Source organism: Monoraphidium neglectum (assembly GCF_000611645.1).
Source record: "Monoraphidium neglectum strain SAG 48.87 unplaced genomic scaffold scaffold00537, whole genome shotgun sequence".
Classification (NCBI taxonomy): domain Eukaryota; kingdom Viridiplantae; phylum Chlorophyta; class Chlorophyceae; order Sphaeropleales; family Selenastraceae; genus Monoraphidium; species Monoraphidium neglectum.
Window position 1 is genome coordinate 1 of NW_014013091.1, and position 18,540 is coordinate 18,540.

Consider the following 18,540-nt stretch of genomic DNA (forward strand, 5'->3'; position numbering starts at 1 on the left):
GGTGGCGCCCCGGCGGCGCCTGGCAAGGAGACGTATTGGGCGCGGGGCACAGGTTATGGGTTTGGCAACACCGGAAAGGTGAGGTTCGTGAACCTTCCGGCAGCTTCTATCCTGATCTTTGATCAAAGGCATGGTTGGGACGCCGTGCTGCCAAAGAACGAGGAGGGGCCTCTGCATGTCTCCCAGCGGGCTGGCTGACACAACCACTTGCGTGTGCTCTAGCAGGCAGGGGCGCACCCATGTTCATGCGTCGGCGCCCCCGCTCTGGTGCTGCCAGGGCAACCCGGCCTCACTAGAGCAAACCCCGCGGCCCTCTTTTGTGCGGCCGACATGGTTGCCTGACACGCCATGCATAGCACGTATGCACGCACCCTCCGTACCCCGACACACAAGAGCGCACACGGACGCGCAACCTTCTCTCCCGCTCCTGTCCCTGCCAGGCGACCTGGGACCCCAAGGCAGCGGAAGCTGCCCAGAAGGCGTACGATGAGCAGCTGCAGGCCGTCCTCGGCGTCCTGCTGGGCGCGCTGATCTCCGAGCTCGGCGGCAGCGTCGCGCCCCCGCCTGCCACGGACGCGGGCGGTGCGGGCGCTGGCGGCGGCGGCGGGGCGGCGGAGGATGGCAGCAAGGCGCGCGCAGCGGCGGCGGCGGCGGCGGCGGCGGTGGTGAGGGATAGTGTGCTGCTGCCGTTTCTGTGGCACCACCTGTGCAGCGCGGCGTTCACCGAGATGACCAGCAGGAGCGCCTTCTACACCACACTGCTGCGGATTGTGCAGGCGAGCAGCCAGGGTTGACTGGTTTGACCAGTTTGCATGTCGTTGTTCAAGGGATGTGATCTCATGTCTTGCCGCTGGGCTGTGCCTGCCGGCCTGGCGCATCGGCTGCCCGTATCATGCCTATCTTTATGAGCGGAAAGTGGTATTGTTTGGGACGCTGGCAGAATGCAGCAACAGTTTGACTGCGCACGCTGGCGGCTCCTGCGCGCAGGAGCTCTGCCGCCCAGGGACCGCACACCTTCTCGGCAGCCCGGCTGTGGACGCCGGCGGTGGCGGCGGCGGTGGGGCCGGCAGCAGCGGCGGCGGCGGCGATCACACTGGCGCGGTGGGCAGGGCGGTCGCGGGCATGCAGAACGCGGCGAAGCACTACGCGGTCGTCATACGCAAGACGGTGCTCCCGCCCGGCGCGGAGGCGAGCGGCAGCGGCGGCGCGGGCGGCGGCGGCGCGGGGCCCGCTTTGACGGTCTCCGCGCGCGCGGCTGCGGCGGGTGAGTCGGAGCCCAGGGGCTGCGGATGCGCAAGGGGGCGATATCCGGGGCGCCCCCCCCCCCTGGGCTTTGCTGGCAGAGCATTCAGCAGGCGTCGGCTTGTCCCCTGACAGCCCAGTGCGCGTGTACCAATGCGCCCTGGGCCCTGGCGACCGCAGCCACCTCTGTTTGCTGACGATGCGGAGGAAAGCAATATCCTGCGCCGCGCCCCACCCGCCGCATAATCTTGCTGCCCCTGCTCCCCCTCTGCCCGGCAGCCGAGGAGGCGGTGCGAGAGGCGCGGGCGGGGCTGGCCATGGCGGACCTCGTCGCTGACATCGTGGCGCGTCTGGCCGCCCAGAATGTGGACACTTCGGCGCCGGCGGCGGCCGCCGCACCTGGCGGGCAGCAGGCGGCGCTGGCTCAGGCGCCGGCACAGGCGCCGGCGGCGGCGCCGCAGCAGCAGCAGGCGGAGGCGCCGCGGCGGCGAGTGACGCGGGCGGCGGCGGCGGCGGCGGAACGCGCGGCGGCGGCGGCGGCGGGGCAGGGGCAGGCACAGGTGCAGCAGGGGCAGCCCCAGCCGGAGCAGCAGCAGCAGCAGCAGCAGCAGCAGCAGCAGCAGCAAGCAGTGGCGCCTGACGAGGACTACTTGACCGTCATGCGGCCGCTGCAGGTGCGCAAGCTTCCCGCCAGCTGCCTCCCCGCTTTCAGCTGCCCAGCTTCTCGTTTCCGTACCCCCCTCCCTGCCGTCGCACCCCTGCCCCAACCCCTCTGCATGGGCGCCACATTACAGCAGCTTCCAGCACCCGTCATCCCTTTGGGCACGTCGTCGCACCCCCAATCGTACGATCACCAAAATTTGTTATCGCCAATCGCAAAAATATTACAATGGGGCTTTTCTCTATCAGGTGGACTACCACCCCGCGGTCGCGACCGACCACATGCACCTGAAGCACGCGCGCAACGAGGCGACGGCGCTCAAGACGCGCGCGGCGCGGGTGGCCAAGGAGATTGCTGGGCTGGAGCGCCTGCTGCCGCTGACGGAGAGCAGCGGTGCGCTTCTGCACGCCTTCCAGAACGGGTCGGGGGCCGCCGGGCGCGGCCACGGGCGGGGCCCAGGGACGGCGTGTGTGTGTGTGTGTGTGTGTGTGTGTGTGTGTGTGTGTGTGTGTGTGTGTGTGTGTGTGTGTGTGTTTGCACGGGCGCGGCGGGTGCGCAATGGGTGGGTGGGCAGGCGGGGCGAGGGATCCAGCACCGCCATCTTCCAACACGCTCACATCCGCCCGCACGCGCCATGCTCCCGTCCACATCATGGCCGCCTCCCATTCCACTCACTCTCTTCCCCCCTTTGCGCGCGCCTCGCAGGCGTCTTTGTGCGCGTGGACGAGGCCAACGCGTTCCTGTGGCGCGCCCTCATCACGGGCCCCGACGACACCCCCTACAGCGGCGGCTGCTTCGTCTTTGACATCTACTTCCCTGGGACATACCCCCAGGTGCGCCACATGCCCTCGTCGCGGCCCGAGCCCGCTGGCTGCCGGCCGCCGGCCGCTGGCGCCTTTAGACTTGTGCCCCCACGCTCGCAGGCCGCCGCATCCCGGGTTTCAGCTGGGGGAAGGGGGGCAAGGATATTGGCAATGGCCCTTGGCGGGGGCGGGCGCCACCCACCCTCGTCACGTTACTGGGACCGCTGCCTTGCTGACATTACTGGGACCGCTGCCTTGCTGACATTACTGGGACCGCTGCCTTGTTGACATTACTGGGACCGCTGCCTTGCTGACATTACTGGGACCGCTGCCTTGCTGACATTACTGGGACCGCTGCCTTGCGCTTCACTGAACACCTGTTCCCGCCGATCAACTGGCGCCCTCCCCTACCTTATACAAACACACACACACAAACACAGACACACCACCCACAACACACACACATACACACACACACAGCAACCCCCATCGGTCCTGCTCAAGACCACCGGCGGCGGCCGCTTCCGGTTCAACCCCAACCTCTACAACTGCGGCAAGGTGCGGCGCCTTGCCATTGCGCTGCACGCGTGCGCCCGCCGGCGTTGTTTCACTTGCCGGCGCGCGCTGGCTGCGCGCGCAATCCACGGCGTGCCGGCGCCCTTGCTTGTTGGGCGTGGGGCCATCCGGGCTCAGCCCGGCCGTCTCCCTGCTTGAGCGCCAGCGCGTCAGCGGCCCGCCACGCGCGTCCCCAACCCCTCCTCCTTTGCAACCCGCTGCACCGCTGCAGGTGTGCCTGTCGCTGCTTGGAACCTGGAGTGGCGCCCAGGGGGAGAGCTGGAACCCGGACGTCTCCACCACTTTCCAGGTGCGGCGTGGCGCGACGAGCGGGTCCTTGGGGCCGGGACGCGGGGGGCGGGGGGCGGGGCCTTGGGTCGTTGGGGCCAGGAGACGGCGGCGCGGCTGGCCCCGGCCCACACGCAGGCACGACCCTCAGGTCGCCCCCCCGCATTGCCGTGTCTTTTCGGCAAACCTTCGTTTTTTCTTGCGTCTGCCTGGTGCCTACACCATGCTGTGCCCCAAGTCCTTGCGGTCAACCTCTCCAACCACCAGATCTTTCCCTCGCACACACGCGCTTTACACACTCATGATTCCACACATGCACACACCGGCTCACTCGCTCTGCTGTCTCTTGCCCTCTTTCTTGCGCACGCATCCAACTGAAACGCTTGCACACACATGCGCGCGCGTGCGCGCGCGCACACACACACACACACACACACACGCGCACGCACACACGCACACACACACACACGCACATATGTGTATGTACACACACACACACACACATCACGCCGCCCGTTCTTCGCAGGTCCTGATCTCCATCCAGTCCCTCATCCTGGTGGATGAGCCCTACTTCAACGGTGAGCAGACGCCGTGATCGATGGTTGACGGTGTCAGGTGACCGCTAGTGACAAGGTCACCGCACCATCAGGCGCTGTGCAAGAGCGGCAGCTGGAAACATGTCTGGCATTTCTCAACATACACACACGCACATGCACACACATATGCATACACGCACACACGCATGCTCCCACACATGCGTACACGCTCACACCCCCCCCGCAGAGCCGGGCTTCGAGCGCACCATGCACTCTGAGACGGGCCGCGCTCAGAGCAGGGCCTACAACAAGGTGCGACCCTGCAGCCTCGAGGCAGGCAGTGACGCGCGGCGTTGGGGGCTGTCGCGGGCAGTGACGCACGTGGTGGGGGCTGGAGGCTGTCGCATCACACAGCGCGCACGTAGTAGTAGGGCGGCGAGCAGGGAGGCTGTGGGATATCGTGGGGCTCCTGCTGTCGTGGGAGCAGCGGGGCAGCCGGGCCGCGGGCGCGGTAGGGGCTCATGTCTGTTGGCAAGGAATTCCGGTGTGCGCACGGCGGGTCTGCCCCGACGCACGCGTGCCGCCAGCCGCGCCTCCTCCCGTGGTCCCACAGCAACACCGCCCCTTTGCTGCTCACACAAGAGCCCTTTTGCCACCCGCCTGTCCACCTGGCTTTCTCGCCTACCCGCCCACCTGCCACCCCACACAAACCCTCACACCCACATCCATGCCTCCAACCCCAGCCCATACGTGAGGAGACCATCAAGCTGGCCATGCTAGACCAGCTGAGGCACCCCCCTGCGGAGTGGAAGGAGCTCATACAGGCACACTTCAGGATCAGGTGGGGGGGGGGGGTGAACACACTCCAGGGAACGCAGCCTGTGTGGAGGCCGCGCGCCAGGGCTCGCCGCCGACGCCGCCCACCCGACACCGCCTTCTGCTCCCCTTCCCGTCCCCGCGCCGCGTCGCGCGACGGCTTGTCCCGCGCCGGCTGCTTTCCAATTGGCTGCCCAGCGGCGCGTGCTGTTTCCCTGACCGACCACCCAGCGGCGCACGCTGCGTCGGTGGAACGTTCCCACTATCTTGAAGCTCTGGGCAATCCAGGCGACCCTTTTCCAGCAGACCCTGGCTGCACCCGAAATCAAGTTGCTTTTAGTGCGTCGCCGCTTTTCAAACCAATGCCCTGCTGTTCACCCACCCCCTGTTCTGTTGACACCGGCCAGGGGCCCCTTCATCCTGTCAACGGTGGACAAGTGGGTGGCCGAGGCCGAGGGGGACTCTGGCCACAAGTCACGCCTCACGGACCTGCGGCGCCAGCTGGCGGAGGAGATCGGGAAGCTTCGCGCCCCCGCCGCGCAGTGACGCCCGCAGCCGGCGGACCAGGCGGCCGGCGGGCGGGACGGGGCGGGGCGGCCGCGCGGCGTGGATGTTCGGCGTATGCGCGGCGGCATCGAGGGGCGCCCTGCCCGGCGGCGGCCGGCGGGGCTGATTTGGAAGCTGCGCGGCGGCTGCACAGCCAGGGGACGGTAGGGTGCGCACGCCAAGCGGTGCAAGGGGCGTGGCGGGCGATTGCATCACAGCACTCCGCGCTGGCCACTGCCTTGCAGCAGCGGCAGCAGCCGGCACGCGCAGCGGCGCAGGAGGCAAGCAGGGGCGGGCTGCAAGCAAGTGAAGTGGGGGCTCGGGACCCAATTTGGGTCCTTGTAGGGTATGACCGGGTTTGGTATGTGCGGTTTGCTAGGACTTTCCAGGTGCCAGCCGGCAAAGAGGGGGTGCGTGCAGCGTGATGGTTCACCCGCGCTGCGGCAAGCGCTGTGGTCTAGGCGGCCCATCCTGCAGGATGCAAGGTGGCACGCCGCCCCCACTGGAAGCATAGGGCCTGACAGCTGTGGCGCCGGGCGGCAATTACTTGGGCGCGTGCCCAGTATTGCACCTCGCTTCGTCCCAAAAAGCGTTTCCAGCCGTTTTAGTCTTGGCGGCTGCCGTGTTTTGTCGTTTCAGGGCTTGCCGGCAATTCGTCACGCGCTTGCTCCTCAGCGCGCGCTGTGCGAGAGGTGTGCATTTTGAGTGCGATGCGAACCAACGATGCCGGTGGGGGGCCGCGTGCAAGTGTTTTGGGCCGCACTTGAGACTTTCAAGGGCGCGCGCTCTCGTCTTTCGCGCCCCTGCCGACGATGCATTGCGAGCGCGTTTAGGAAGGGCCTGCATGCACGTGTCCCCCCCCCCCATTGCAGGACGCAGCAACAGCGGGCCGCCGGCCACACGCCTGCTCCCAGGCGCGCTTCCGCCTGCCGCCTTCCCGCTCGCCTTCCCCCAGCCTGCGGGCTTTAGGCATGCCGGCCCTGCGCCTGCATTCGCGTGTCTCTTGCGCATACGAATCAAACCTGGCGCAGTCTGTAAATAATGCCGCACAACTGTGAGCGGGGCTTCACCCCTCACCCCAGCGGGTGCGGGCGCGAGGGTCGATTATCAGCGTCTCTTTCCAAAGTATCGCTTTTGTGCAGGGGTATCAGGGAGAACGTGGAGGCCGGCCGGGCAGGCTCGGGAGCCCTGGGTATATTTGACACCTTGGTGGGGCCCGCACACACGTGCGCGCACACACGCACACACGCACGCACACACGCGCACACACACACACACACACACACACACACACACACACACACACACACACACACACACACACGCACACACACACACACACACGCATGCACGCACACAGCTGCAGATCTCAACTTGTGACAAACAGGTACAGTGTGTGGGCGCTGGTGATTAACGTAGTTAGGTTGTGAAGCGTGTATTATGTTACAAATTTTGCCACCAAGCCATTGCCCCACGGATCGTGCGCCCAAAGTGGTCGCAGCCCCTTGCACAAATTCCACAGGGAGCCACAGCCACTGACTCGATGTGGACCAAACTGACCGCACTGCAGGGGCACTGAGAGCGTGTCTGCACTACAGTATTGCAGGGGGAGGGGCATGGAGCCTGAGAAATGGGTTGCAAGGCTTGGGAAGGTGCATGAGGCAAATACAGGGTGAGTCAGCAGCCAAGCAACATGCGGTGATTTTGCAATCTCGGCTGATTTGCCCTGCAGGGCTCATTTGGCGAGCAGCGATCGGGTTTGTGCGTGTATCCGATACATACAGAGTCTGTGTGTGGGGACTTGCTGGATGTGCTGCACGCCAACCTTCAGCAGCCGCGAGCACACACCAAAAACCCCAAAAACATTTACACGAAACACTTCCCCTTACTGGCAGCAAGCGCAACGAGTGCGCCCGCATGACCCAAGAGCGTTTGATAATCACCACAACTTTGCTTCAAGAGAGGCGCCCACCGCCAATGCTTTGCAACAGCGCTGTTGCGCTAGCGCCGGCGACCTTGCAGCGCTGCCCCTTTCATTGCGCTGCCTCATTTCTGGCTGTACCAATGCCTCCAGCTGCGCCCATGCGCGCGTTGCGCTCCGAGGTGGGCTTCTTCCCTCACTCCGAGGTTGGCGTGTCCTTTGACCCGTTCTTGTACTCCTCCAGGACTTTCTTGCGCATCTCACTGCGCGCAAATCGTGCATCCATGGTCGATGTGAGGCCTTGCAGGCACCAAAGGGTCTAGTTGGCCTACGCACGTACCCGCTGTGTACCCGCGCCCGGATGGGGGGCGAGGCTGGGGCCACATAAGAACGGGCAGTGGGCCCTGCTCCCTGTGAGCCCCCTGCTGGCCCCCTCCCCGCCGCAAGTTGCGCACGAGTAGCTCATGTCGCTCTCTGGATCGAAGAAGCCGATCCCGCGGTCCTGTGACAGGAAGTCAAAGCCCGGCCAGCGGACCCTGTCCTCGTCGTCATATCTGCAGTACATAGGAAGTGAGAGGTCGGCCCAGACACCGAACACGGCCAGCATCGCCGGTCGTCTTCATCTTCAATCCGCTCGCTTGTCCTTGGCAGGACCTTGATCCAAGCAAAAGCAGGTCATCACGCGGCAGGTCGAGCCGTTGTTTAGGGCGCATGGAGGACAGAAACAACTTACGAGACCTGATCTCACAAATGTGCGTCCTCCCACAATCAATCTCAAACACCTCACTTGTAGCACTGGATGGTGGCGCAGAAGTCCCCACGCTGGTCGCTTGTGTTGTGCAGCCGGTGGCACTGGAACCTGGCAGCCAGAAACCAGGGGCAGGGGCTTTGTTGCACACATGCGATTGCCATCTTTCATCCTTACGCGCCGTTGTGCGCAAGAGACTAGCAAGGTAGACGGTGATCCAAGCGCAACGGCGTGCTGCTGGAAACCCGATGCATGCATGGCCCCTAGTTGATTGGCCAGGAATGCGTACACATTAGGCTCCAGATCTGTCTGGCAGAGCTCTAGAGCGAGCACTGCCACAACCAAAGCTCTTGTCGTCTGGCCCGACCCTGCCCCTCTCTGACGCACCAGTTCTTGTCCATCCAGGTGACGTCACCCTTGACCAAGGTTGCCACCTTCAGGGGTTCGAGCTTGAGCTCCTCTAGCTGCGCATTGGGATGGCGGCTGGTGTCCTCTTTCTGCAGTGACGTTGGGAGCAAAAGCGAGCGTGGCAAGGCGTCGTCGCACCACAAAAACGCATGTCCTGGCTGCTGGTCCTCCAGACGCAGAGTGGGCAGGCCAGAAAGTCGGCACGACTCTTGAGCACTGCAGCTTGCCGTATGTCTGGGCGCCGAGCGCATCGCCCATAATGTGTCGGAAATAAGCTTGCCCACAATTTGCCTGCAATCAGCTCTCACCCCCGGCTCCGGCACCATGAACTCGATCTTGTTGTGCAGCGCCACCTCGATGCTGCCGCGGAGCACCTTGATGACGGCGCACACGCCCCCGTGGTTGTGGATGGGCGATCTGCTGCCGCCCTGAGAATTTGAAGGAGTTCCGCAAGGGCGGGCGGATTAGCACGCGTTTCCGTGCACATGCGCATGCACCAGCGTGTGCGACAGTATGAGGACCGCTGCACTTAGCAGGCCGCTGTTGCGTGGGCCAGCGGCCTTGAGCGAGCATCATCTGCTTGATTGCAGACGTGCCGATTCTGTTTCCCTACAATGCGCACCGGCCAAATCTCGAGGACATATGGGATGCCCGGGCCGTCCCCGCCTTCTGGCCCCAGCGTAATCCGCAGGTAGCCAAAGTCCTTGTCCTGCAGCACCAGGATTGAGAGGTGGCATGCATATGGTACTCAGATAAGCACCAGAGGCCCCCAAAATCAGTGATGTGGGGGTGCAGAGAATTGGCTGGTGGCACCCACGATGTGGCTTTTTTACGTCATAGTGTCCGCCCTTCCTGCTGTCATCCGCCGCTGCCATGAGCCGCAGAAGGGCGACGCCCGTTGCCAGGCTCGCTGGGGGGGGGCGGAGTTTGCGCGCGCCTTGCCCTCCAGGATTGTGTTCAGCGTCAGCCCTTCAGTGACAATGCTGTGGCTGATGGCCTTCGCCAGCTTCTCATCCAGCACCACATCCGCCCCTACGGCGCACACGGCCGTGAGTAGCAGGTGCAGCTGAACGCCGATGCACAGCTGCAGTGCCCACGAGGTAGGGGTGCTGCCTGCTGCATGCGTAGCAGAGGCATGCAGCAGGCTCGAGAGGCATGCATTGCACCACGGTCTGGCTTGCCGACCAATGGCCCTGATTTTGCCCCTGCAAAGCATGCAAACTTTTGCAGTATGATTGATTCTACCTGCCACGTTATCGTAGAGCACTTTGCATGCCGCCGGCAGGTCCGCGCTAAACATATACCGCTCCTCCTTGGGCGCGTCCAGGGCCGCCAGCGTAACCTTGGACGAGTCGAGCACCTTGATCGGGAGGTCCGAGACCAGCGGCAGGGGGTCGAACTCGACGGTGTCGACGGCGTCTTGGAGGCCGCCTTGGCGGTCCTCGCCCATACCGGGCGTGGCGCCGGTGATCTTCAGGTAGCCCTGGGCGGGCAGGGGGGCGCGTGTGTGTGTGTGTGTGTGCGAGTGTGTGAGTGTGTGTGTGTGTGTGTGTGTGTGTGTGTGTGTGTATGTGTGTGTGTGTGTGTGTGCGCGTGTGTGCGCGCGCGTGCTTGCCACTAGCAGAGGCAATTGCGAGCATCGATTATGGCCGTGGCGCAGGTGTCAATGTCTGGCGACGTCTGCTGGCGAGGATCAAGATGAGTTGCCCCTGGCAGGCTGGCGATTCCAAAAAATCACTGAGCACACGCATGCAGTCAAACAAGCAGAGCGGTTGCCCTGTGTTGCCCCCCCCCCCATGGGCGTTCACGCATCGCCCAGCCCACCATCTTCACAGTGCGTCCAAATAGCTTCTGGAGGGCCGCCTTGTCCCCTGCAGACAGGCCCCTGCTGTCGTTTGACTCCAGGTCCAGCGTCCACGTCTTCTCGACCGTCTCCTCCATGTGATACCCCCGCCCATAGCGGAGTGCACAGCGCCGCCGGTCGAACGACAGCCAGTAGGTGCGGTTTTTCGGCGGCGGCTTGATGATGAACATGGGAGCGAACCCTACGCGCGTTGGGGTGCATTCCGGGACGCGTGGCCGCAGGAGGACGATTGGTGCAACCCCGGACGTGGCTTGCCCTCAGGGTTCCGGGGCTTTTTCACGCGGTGATGTGTTGCAGTTGTGTAGGCCAGCTAGACCCCTCCTGCCTCTGTGAACGGACGCACTACTGCTGCCGCGTGCGCTTTGCAAGCATCAGTCACGACAACCACTCTCTCACCACTCGCGTCCACCGCCAGTTCCTTGCCGTCGGGGCTGTCAGGGGTGTACAGGCGCAGCGTGACTGCGGGGGCGTTTGAATTGTTCGCGTCCACCAGGAGCTTGAGCCACTCGGTCGCAGGCTTGCTGCCGCCCGTCGCCCCCGGGCGCAGTGTGTCCGTCGGCCAGATAACAGACTGCATGTGGGATTGTCATGGGTGCTGGTCGTGATCGCCAAATCGAGGGGGGGCGGGCAGGTCCTCTTGGAGAGGTAAGCAGCCAGTAGTGATGCAGCACAGAAGGCCACACACGCAGCTGCTCGCACCGCGTTGGCAGAATGCATGAGCGCCAGGCACCCCTGCCTTAACGATGCTGGGCGGCCGGTGCAGCAAACACCGCACAAAAGTGGTCCTCAGGCAGCTGGAGTGATCTGGCATTCATGCACGCGGGGGAAAGGGGTGGTCTAGGCACGCAGTCGCGCGCCCGGGGCCGCCAACGCATCTTATGCCTGTGCGCAGCGACTGCACGATTGCCATACAGGGCGGACGCGTCTTCCCACCTCAAACACGACCTGCTCGGTTGTCAGGTTGAAGGTCAACACGCCGCCAGCGTTGTTTGCCAGCGGCCCGGCCCACGCGTATCGGTACTCCTGCGGAAACGCGTTCTCCGCCAGCCTCTCGTAGCTCAACGCTGCGTCGCACGCGGCACGACGGTGTGCGGGTTTGAAGAGTGATGGTGGACGTGCACAGTCCAGGGGCCCTTGTCACGGGCGCGCTGGGAGCCAGAGCAGGCTGGAGGGTGTGGGGTCAGGTGGTGTTGCGTGCTGTGAGACGGGGTAACATTGGGCTGCGGCCGGGCGGCGGCTTGCCCAATATCAGCCTCCGCACAGCTTCGTTCACCCACATTATACAGGGCAGTCAGAGGCCAGCGGATGGGAGTGATTGAGATTTACCCGATGATGCTGCCATCGTCAGTGGCGCAGCGACGTAGCCGTCCCGACCGCTGGGTGATGAGCGGATGTGAGTGGTCCAGCAAACCCAACGAGGGCCTGAAAGTCACAGGGCGCGGTGTATGAAGCCGCGCCGCGCTCCGCTTTAGAGCTGAGTCGCAGCTGATCGTGCTGCCGGGGCGAAGCTGATCGTGGTGTCGCAGTGGTTTTGGGTATCGTGGTTGAAACATATACAAAATGCAATCGTTTGCAAGGTTGTGGATTATGTGCCTGCCTTGGTTCCGCTGTCACCCGGACGCACATTGAGGGGGATCTGGCCATCCACTTCCACTGCGTGGTTGGACAACCGGACCAACAAGTGCAGTGACGAAGCACAACAGGGCATGCTGATGCGTGCCATTAACAGAGGGAAGCGTGAATCAAAGTGTGACAGGAGTGGCGAGTGGGGAAGGAAGGGAGGGAGGGACGGAAGGGGGGGGGAACGGCAGGTGATTGCTTGTGCTGAAATTCCTGGCAGTGGGCTGTCAGTCCGAGAATGGGCAGTCAGTGTGTGCACCGCCGACGACCAGCTAAATGCGGGTGCTGATCACCACCAACTGCGCCAATCCTGCCGGACATCCCTTCCCAGATCGATGCCAGCGTGCAGCGCCACATACTGTCTGCACAGATGAAATTGCTGCAAAGAGAAGCGGGTGGTGGCCGCGCCCTACTATATTCCACACACAGCACCCCCAGCCTCCCCGCCGGCTGTAAGTAATCGTGTCTAGGCAGGTGCTGCACATCAGTGTTGTCACAGTCAGCAGGTGTTACTTAGTGTACGTGTTTCAAGGGTTAATCCTCGGCTGCAAGAGCTGGTTGCTTTGGGATCTGCGACCGCTGGAGCGCAGCTCTTGCAGACCTACAAGCACACATAGGTTGGCTGCAGGCTCATCTGCCAGTGGCACACCCCAACTCAGAAATGTCGCTGCTGCGGTGCGCCTAGCTTGGCCGCCTTTAGCAAAGCCTCGTGCAATGAATGAAACTTGCTCCAAGCATGCTAGGCATGGTAAGACGTCCGGGAGGGGTCTGCCAGCCGCTGTGGGGCTGCTGCTGGGTCCCTGAAACAAAGCGTTTTGGCCCTCTACTGTAGCTCTTCCCCAACGTCATGGGCCCCCCTAGAGCCCTTACCATCCTGGGAAGCTTGACCGCCCGCCAACCTTTCACATCAATCTCGCCGTGAGCAGCGACTATCACTGCCCCCGCCCTTCAACAGCAGCAGCTGCGCCCTGCTTGAGGCCCTGGGCTCACATGATTTGGAACAGGCCAGGGTGGGAGGGCACTTGACAGGGTGCAACTGGCAAAGCGGCAGTCCAATGGTGGTGACAAACCCTCTCAACGTGCACGCCACCACCAGCTTCGCTACACAAGCCCGCGGTCCCCCCTGACGGCACCCACAATGGGATCCTTTACTGATTTACTAGTTTCCAACCGGCAGCCCCTGCTGCAGCACTCAGCCAATGTCCATCGAGTGGCAGCTGGCACTATGGCAGGCAGCTTGGAGAAGCATGTCATGTCATTTTCGCGGTGTACGGTCCTGCTCCAGACATGCATGCACTACCATTGCGCCTACAGCACACTGCAGGGATAACGGCGACATGGCGATGACTGTGCTCGCAGCAGCTGCCGCCGCTCCAGGCCACTGTTGGTGCAGCTTTTGCATCCGGACATGGCGCGATGGCCAAGGTTACGGCTGGAATGATCGCCACTGTTTGGATGTAGAACGCGCGCGCGTTCGATGATCTCTCCGAAGAGCAAGGAGCGCAATGATAGCAGGATCGAGGTGATTGGCATTTCTCAGAGCTATACCTGCATGCGAATGCTCTGAGGCAGTGTGTCACCCCTGGACACTCGTCGCTGCTGCGCCGTTGGTCATTCGCAGGTCGCGCTCGATGCGTCGGTGCAGCACCAAGCGGCACGCAGCCAGCGGTGGATGCTGAAGCTGTCATCAGCCATAAGGCTTGTCAAGGTGGGGCAACCGAACCTGGTCACCGCGGATCGCTGATGTGGACACGGGGCGCAAAGTGCTGCGGAACCGATGATGTCACTGTTAGGCGCTGCATGCGCCACCAATCCAGGTCCTCGTAATGCAGGCCCCTGCACCCACAGGAAACTGCGGCCCCCGTCATGAGTGCACGCGGCAACCCTCTGTGCTTAGGCAACGACCTGACCCCGTTCAACACCCCCCCTTAAACTTCTCCCAGGATCCCGCCGCCTGCGACGTGCTCGTGGTGGGCGCCGCCTGCTCCCGCCTGCCCCTCGCCGCGGCAAACGCCATCGGCAACGCCGCGGCCGCCTCCTCATCCGGCCCCAATGCTGCCGGCCCGGAAGCCCCACGCAACCCCGCCGCCAACGGCTCCAAGAGGCAATCGAAAACCAGCAAACCAAGTTCAGCCAGGACCGTGGCTGCGGCAGGCGGGGTGGTCAAGGTTGTGGCCGATGATTGGATCCAGGCGTGCGCGGACGCAGGGCGCCTGCTGCCGACCGACGAGTTCGAGGCCGCAGTGCGGCGGCGCGCGGCGGACGCCACGGCGGGCGCCGCTGCAGAGGCGGCGCGGGCGCGAGAGGGCGCGGAGGGTGGGCAGCTGGCTCAGTACAGGTGGGGCGAGCGCGGGGTGCGTCCGGGTGTGGTATTGATCTCAGAGATTTATGGTTTCGTGCGCTTTGGGGCGGCCATGTCTATGCAGGTCCCTGTGAAATCCACCCTGGTGCCCACCAGCCGCTGATCTTTGCAGTTGCGAAGCCAAGCGGCACACAGGCCTCCAGCTGTGGCTCGTAATAGCGCCCTTCCCCCGAAACAGGGCCTGGCTGGGGCACTGGGACGAGCGCCTGGCCGGGGCGCACGACCTTAATGAGCTCATGCTGAACGTGAGAGGGGGGTTTTGCTGCCACGGTTTTCGCCTCGCTCCACGGGGCTGGGCAGGTGTGGTCAGGCAGGTTCACACAAACGTCTGGCACGTGGCTTATGGGGTGTGGCGTCCAGCAATGCGTCAGTCGCATGCGCGCCGCCTTGTTTGCAGCAGGCATCAGGCAGCCGGTCTCGACGCGACGCCGAAAGACAGCTGCAAACATCACGCCGCGGCAGTCAGGGGCGCGTCACCCCCCACTGCTGACTCCTCAACTCGGTGCCGCGGCATCACTCGTGGTCCCGGCGCTCAACGCACCACCACTGCCGCCGATTGGAGCAGCCCTCGAAACCCTGAGATCCTCGACCGCCGCGCTCTTCCGCCGCAGGCCGACTTTAGCGACGAGCACGCGGCGGCGAACGGCAACCTGGAGCTGTCTGCCGTCTTGCGGGCCATCGCGGGGTGCGGGGCCGCTCATGGATCTTCCTTTTGCATTGGAACGTCTGCCCCTGGCGCGATGTCCCCGGCTCCTTGGAGGGTTCGCAGCAATGGTCTTGAGGGCTTTGCTCTGCCTGGTCAACCTGCATCATAGGCACTTGTGCCGTGGGCCTGTTTTGTGCCAAATTCGTCCAGCCTGTTCAAAGGTCTTCACACGTCATCACTTTTTTGATCTGTACCCACGTTGGTATTCCACCCTCAACCACACCCGCCGGCGCTCGTGGTGCGCTTGCGCCAGCTATGAAAAGGCGGTGACAGACACCAAGGCAACGGGAGGGGAGGGCAGCAAGGCAGGCGCGGCCCCCAGGGTGAGACGCGGCCCGTGTGACACACACCTTGCCTTGACCACATGATGATGAAGATCATGTCACTTCCTGAGGCCGAGTTTCTAGGACCCGTGCAGGCTTTGGGGTTGGAGGGACCTGCTAAGGATGCATCCAGGGCGGCACATGCGGACCTCCTGGATTGACGGCACCCTCTCATGCACCTCGCTGGTTTGCGTAGGATATTCGAAGTCTGGGTGCTGCTTTTGCGCCGACAATACCTGGCGGCCGCGCACCTCATTCGTGCTCCCACCTCTCGTGACACCTGCTGTCCCCCACCCACGTCCCTTGGCCAACATAATCCATCCTTATTCTTTTCAATAATTCTGAACCCTGGTATCAATCCTTATTGAGCTATACACTAGCAAACCCCTAAAGCAAGCAAGCATTCAAAAGTTTCCCTATCTTGGCCCCTGCAAACCCCTAGCTCTCGCAACCCACCTGCCTTGAGGCCAAACCCTGCATCTCTTATACCCGCGACCCCTGATGTCCCTCACAGATCAGGGTGTTAGCACACGCGACCAACACCGCTGCTGCCCCAACCTCCCACCGCTCCAAACCCCTGGATTCAGAACCCGCCTTCAACACCCCTAAACCACCCACATACCCTTTTCACCTCCCTCAAACACACACGTGCGTCTTTTGAAGGACCTGGTGTACTCACGGGCCGCCGGCGCCGTCAAGGCCTGCGCCTGGCGGATAGGGCCCGATACCACAGAGGAGCAGCTCGTCAGGGGCATCCCCTTCGTCAGCAAAAAGGTGGGGCCCTGCCTTGGATATCACCATTCATGAATTTTTCACCCAGGCAATGACTAATGAGCTTGGTGCTGAGCTGTCAATCCATCATCGTTGCGTTAAACTGCAGCGCAGCCGGCAATCAAACTTCATGTGTGGCGTCCGTCCTCAGCGCGTCTGCATGTCCTGTTCTCCCCAGCGATCCCGGGGCTGCGCTGTTGGCACAAAGCGTGCGGCTTGTTCAAATTCCAAACTGACAGGTGGCTGCCGACATCCGTGAGATCCTGGACACCGGCTCCTGCAGCCGCCTCAACAACATGAGGAACGACCTGCCAGTGAGTGATGGGGCGTCAGCGTTTCCAGCATTGTCAACTGGGTACGAAATTGTTGCGTTGGGTGCATTGAAAACATTCCCCCAACATGGGAACATTGCAGTCAATCGGCCGTTTGCGCAGGGGCCTCAGGGGTGCAGGCCAGGGGCTCGCTCCCCGGCACCGCGGGGAAACCCAAACCCCCATCAGTCCTCCTCATGAGACCCACTTACAGCCCCAGGTTGCTTGTCGGCTGCAAGAGCCGCACCTCTGCCCCCAGAAAACGCATCTACAGTGCACACTGGTCGCAGCCTGCACGGCTCGTCATGCGCTTGCACGCCTCTGCTTACCCTCGCGGCCCTGCCACGTGTTGCGTGTCTGTGCTGCTCTGCTGACCCTTACGGCCCTGCCACGGGCCCACACCTCGCTGCCCCCTCAGGTCGTGTCCAGCCGCCCCGAGAGCGCCGGGGCGCACACGCGGAAGCTGCTGGCGAAGCTGCCCGGCGTGGGCTTCAAGACCGCTGCAAAGTGGGGGCGGCCTCCGCTCGCTGTGCATCAGATTGGTGCATGCCATGCACAAGCCAGCCTTGTTTTGAATTTGAATTATGGGAACTCAGCCCACAAGGTGCTGTGTGAGTAGTTTTCGACTGCTGATTTAGCTGATCTGGCGGTCGCGCTCATCATGCACTCTTGACCGACCACCCTCAAAGCAAGACCCTTCGGCTCCTCCACGCCTCCGTGTTTTAGAATAATTGTTTTGCCAATTGGCGACCGCCGGCCACGGCCGCCTCAATTCCATCCAACTCGAAGCGCACAACACCCCCTGCTCTTTTCCCACACACCGTTTCCCTTGCGCTCCGCGCCCTCTCTGTGGCTCCTCACCCCTCCTGCCCCGCCTGCAAACGCTCGCGTCACCCCAGGCTGTATGCGTGCGGCGTGAGGTCCTTTGAGCAGCTGGAGCGCCTGGCAGCCGACGCGGATTGGAGGGCAGGGCCCGGGGCCGCGGCTGGGCTGCGGGCTGAGGCATATGGGACGGTGCGTTGGGGCATCACAATTAGGGGGTTGGGTTGGTGCTCGGAGTCTACGGTCTAGAGGGTTGGAACCCTAGCTAGTGGTTTAGGGGGTTGGGCCCGTAGCTGGTAATTGCATACCAAGCAGCACGTTGGGGTGCCGTGCTGCAGGCCCCCCCTGGATGGCAAACGACACGCTTCGCTCGGCGGCACCTGAGCTGCGCGCCACGCCCCTGCTGCTTGTCGCGCCCCAGAGACGCCCGCACGCGTTGCCACGCGCCCTCTGCCGCCGTATGCACCGCACCCCATCGCGTGGGGCCTCCTCACCCGACCGCCCCCCCCTTGCTCGACGGCGTCGTGGTGACGTGATCATGACATCATGACCTCATCGTCCCACGCAGCTCCGCTTCTGGCGCGATCTGATCGAGGATGTCCCCGAGGAGGACAGGCAGGAGATGCAACAGGTGACCTTTTCTCCTCAGCTTGTCTTCACTGCAAATGTGGTAAATTATGCTAAAGCCAGGCGGGATGGGTAGGGGTGCTGTCTGGTTGTGTATTCATCATGGCGCACGGGCAATTGGGTCTGCGCCTCGGACACGTGCGCACAGGCGTGCGCGAGCGTACGGTTGCGCGTGCAGGATGGCGTTCCTTGCTCCCCTTTCGGGGGTCGGGGGCGAGGATCCGGGGGAAGAGGGGGCTGCTCCCTCCGCGGCAATGCAAGTGTTTGTTGAAGACAACTGAGCAGCGCGAGGCTGACGGGGCCGCCGACGGACCGAGGGCCGCCTGTGGAAACAAAGCCTGCTGGGACGACAGCAACCCCCCAACAGGTCAAGCCCAGCTGTCGCGTGGCCTGTTTGAGTGCCTGTGCTGTGCAACTGCGATACGGCCCCATATTCCCAAGCTGACCGTTTTGTTTCTCATTCCTCTCTCCCGTCCACGCCAGGCGGTGGAGGCGGCCGTCGAGGCCGCTACTGGGCTGGGCGGCTGGGTGCTGACGCCGGTGGGCGGCGCGGCGCGCGGCAAGGGCGGCGGCCACGACGCAGACTTCCTGCTGCACAGGTGCGGCCCCG

The 18,540-nt window shown here is 63.4% G+C and overlaps 3 protein-coding genes across 3 annotated transcripts in view; 2 read left to right on the forward strand and 1 right to left on the reverse strand.

Moving 5' to 3' along the window:
• Positions 1-175: 175 nt before the first annotated feature.
• Positions 176-5,447, forward strand: MNEG_4022 (baculoviral IAP repeat-containingprotein 6 (apollon); the record flags this gene model as incomplete). Its single annotated transcript, XM_014047498.1, has 12 exons — positions 176-211; positions 441-665; positions 988-1,264; positions 1,522-1,916; positions 2,152-2,296; positions 2,609-2,736; positions 3,187-3,264; positions 3,494-3,571; positions 4,076-4,127; positions 4,333-4,397; positions 4,829-4,926; positions 5,309-5,447. The coding sequence occupies 12 exons, from the start codon at positions 176-178 to the stop codon at positions 5,445-5,447; spliced, it is 1,716 nt and encodes a 571-aa protein (XP_013902952.1).
• A 2,117-nt stretch (positions 5,448-7,564) lies between these two features.
• On the reverse strand, positions 7,565-10,965 carry MNEG_4023 (hypothetical protein; the record flags this gene model as incomplete). Its single annotated transcript, XM_014047499.1, has 10 exons — positions 7,565-7,631; positions 7,824-7,922; positions 8,156-8,227; positions 8,504-8,613; positions 8,833-8,952; positions 9,147-9,233; positions 9,504-9,640; positions 9,770-10,007; positions 10,349-10,569; positions 10,785-10,965. The coding sequence occupies 10 exons, from the start codon at positions 10,963-10,965 to the stop codon at positions 7,565-7,567; spliced, it is 1,332 nt and encodes a 443-aa protein (XP_013902953.1).
• A 2,459-nt stretch (positions 10,966-13,424) lies between these two features.
• The window catches only part of MNEG_4024 (hypothetical protein), a gene marked incomplete at both ends in the record, with an annotated part of 8,765 nt that continues 3,649 nt past the window's right edge, over positions 13,425-18,540 (forward strand). The window contains 12 exons of the mRNA XM_014047500.1: positions 13,425-13,433; positions 13,630-13,716; positions 13,952-14,346; positions 14,549-14,615; positions 14,982-15,055; positions 15,330-15,399; positions 16,063-16,173; positions 16,410-16,484; positions 16,900-16,988; positions 17,381-17,495; positions 17,872-17,934; positions 18,414-18,529. Of these exons, the coding sequence (XP_013902954.1) occupies positions 13,425-13,433; positions 13,630-13,716; positions 13,952-14,346; positions 14,549-14,615; positions 14,982-15,055; positions 15,330-15,399; positions 16,063-16,173; positions 16,410-16,484; positions 16,900-16,988; positions 17,381-17,495; positions 17,872-17,934; positions 18,414-18,529 (1,271 nt within the window). The remainder of the gene's footprint in view (positions 13,434-13,629; positions 13,717-13,951; positions 14,347-14,548; positions 14,616-14,981; positions 15,056-15,329; positions 15,400-16,062; positions 16,174-16,409; positions 16,485-16,899; positions 16,989-17,380; positions 17,496-17,871; positions 17,935-18,413; positions 18,530-18,540) is intronic.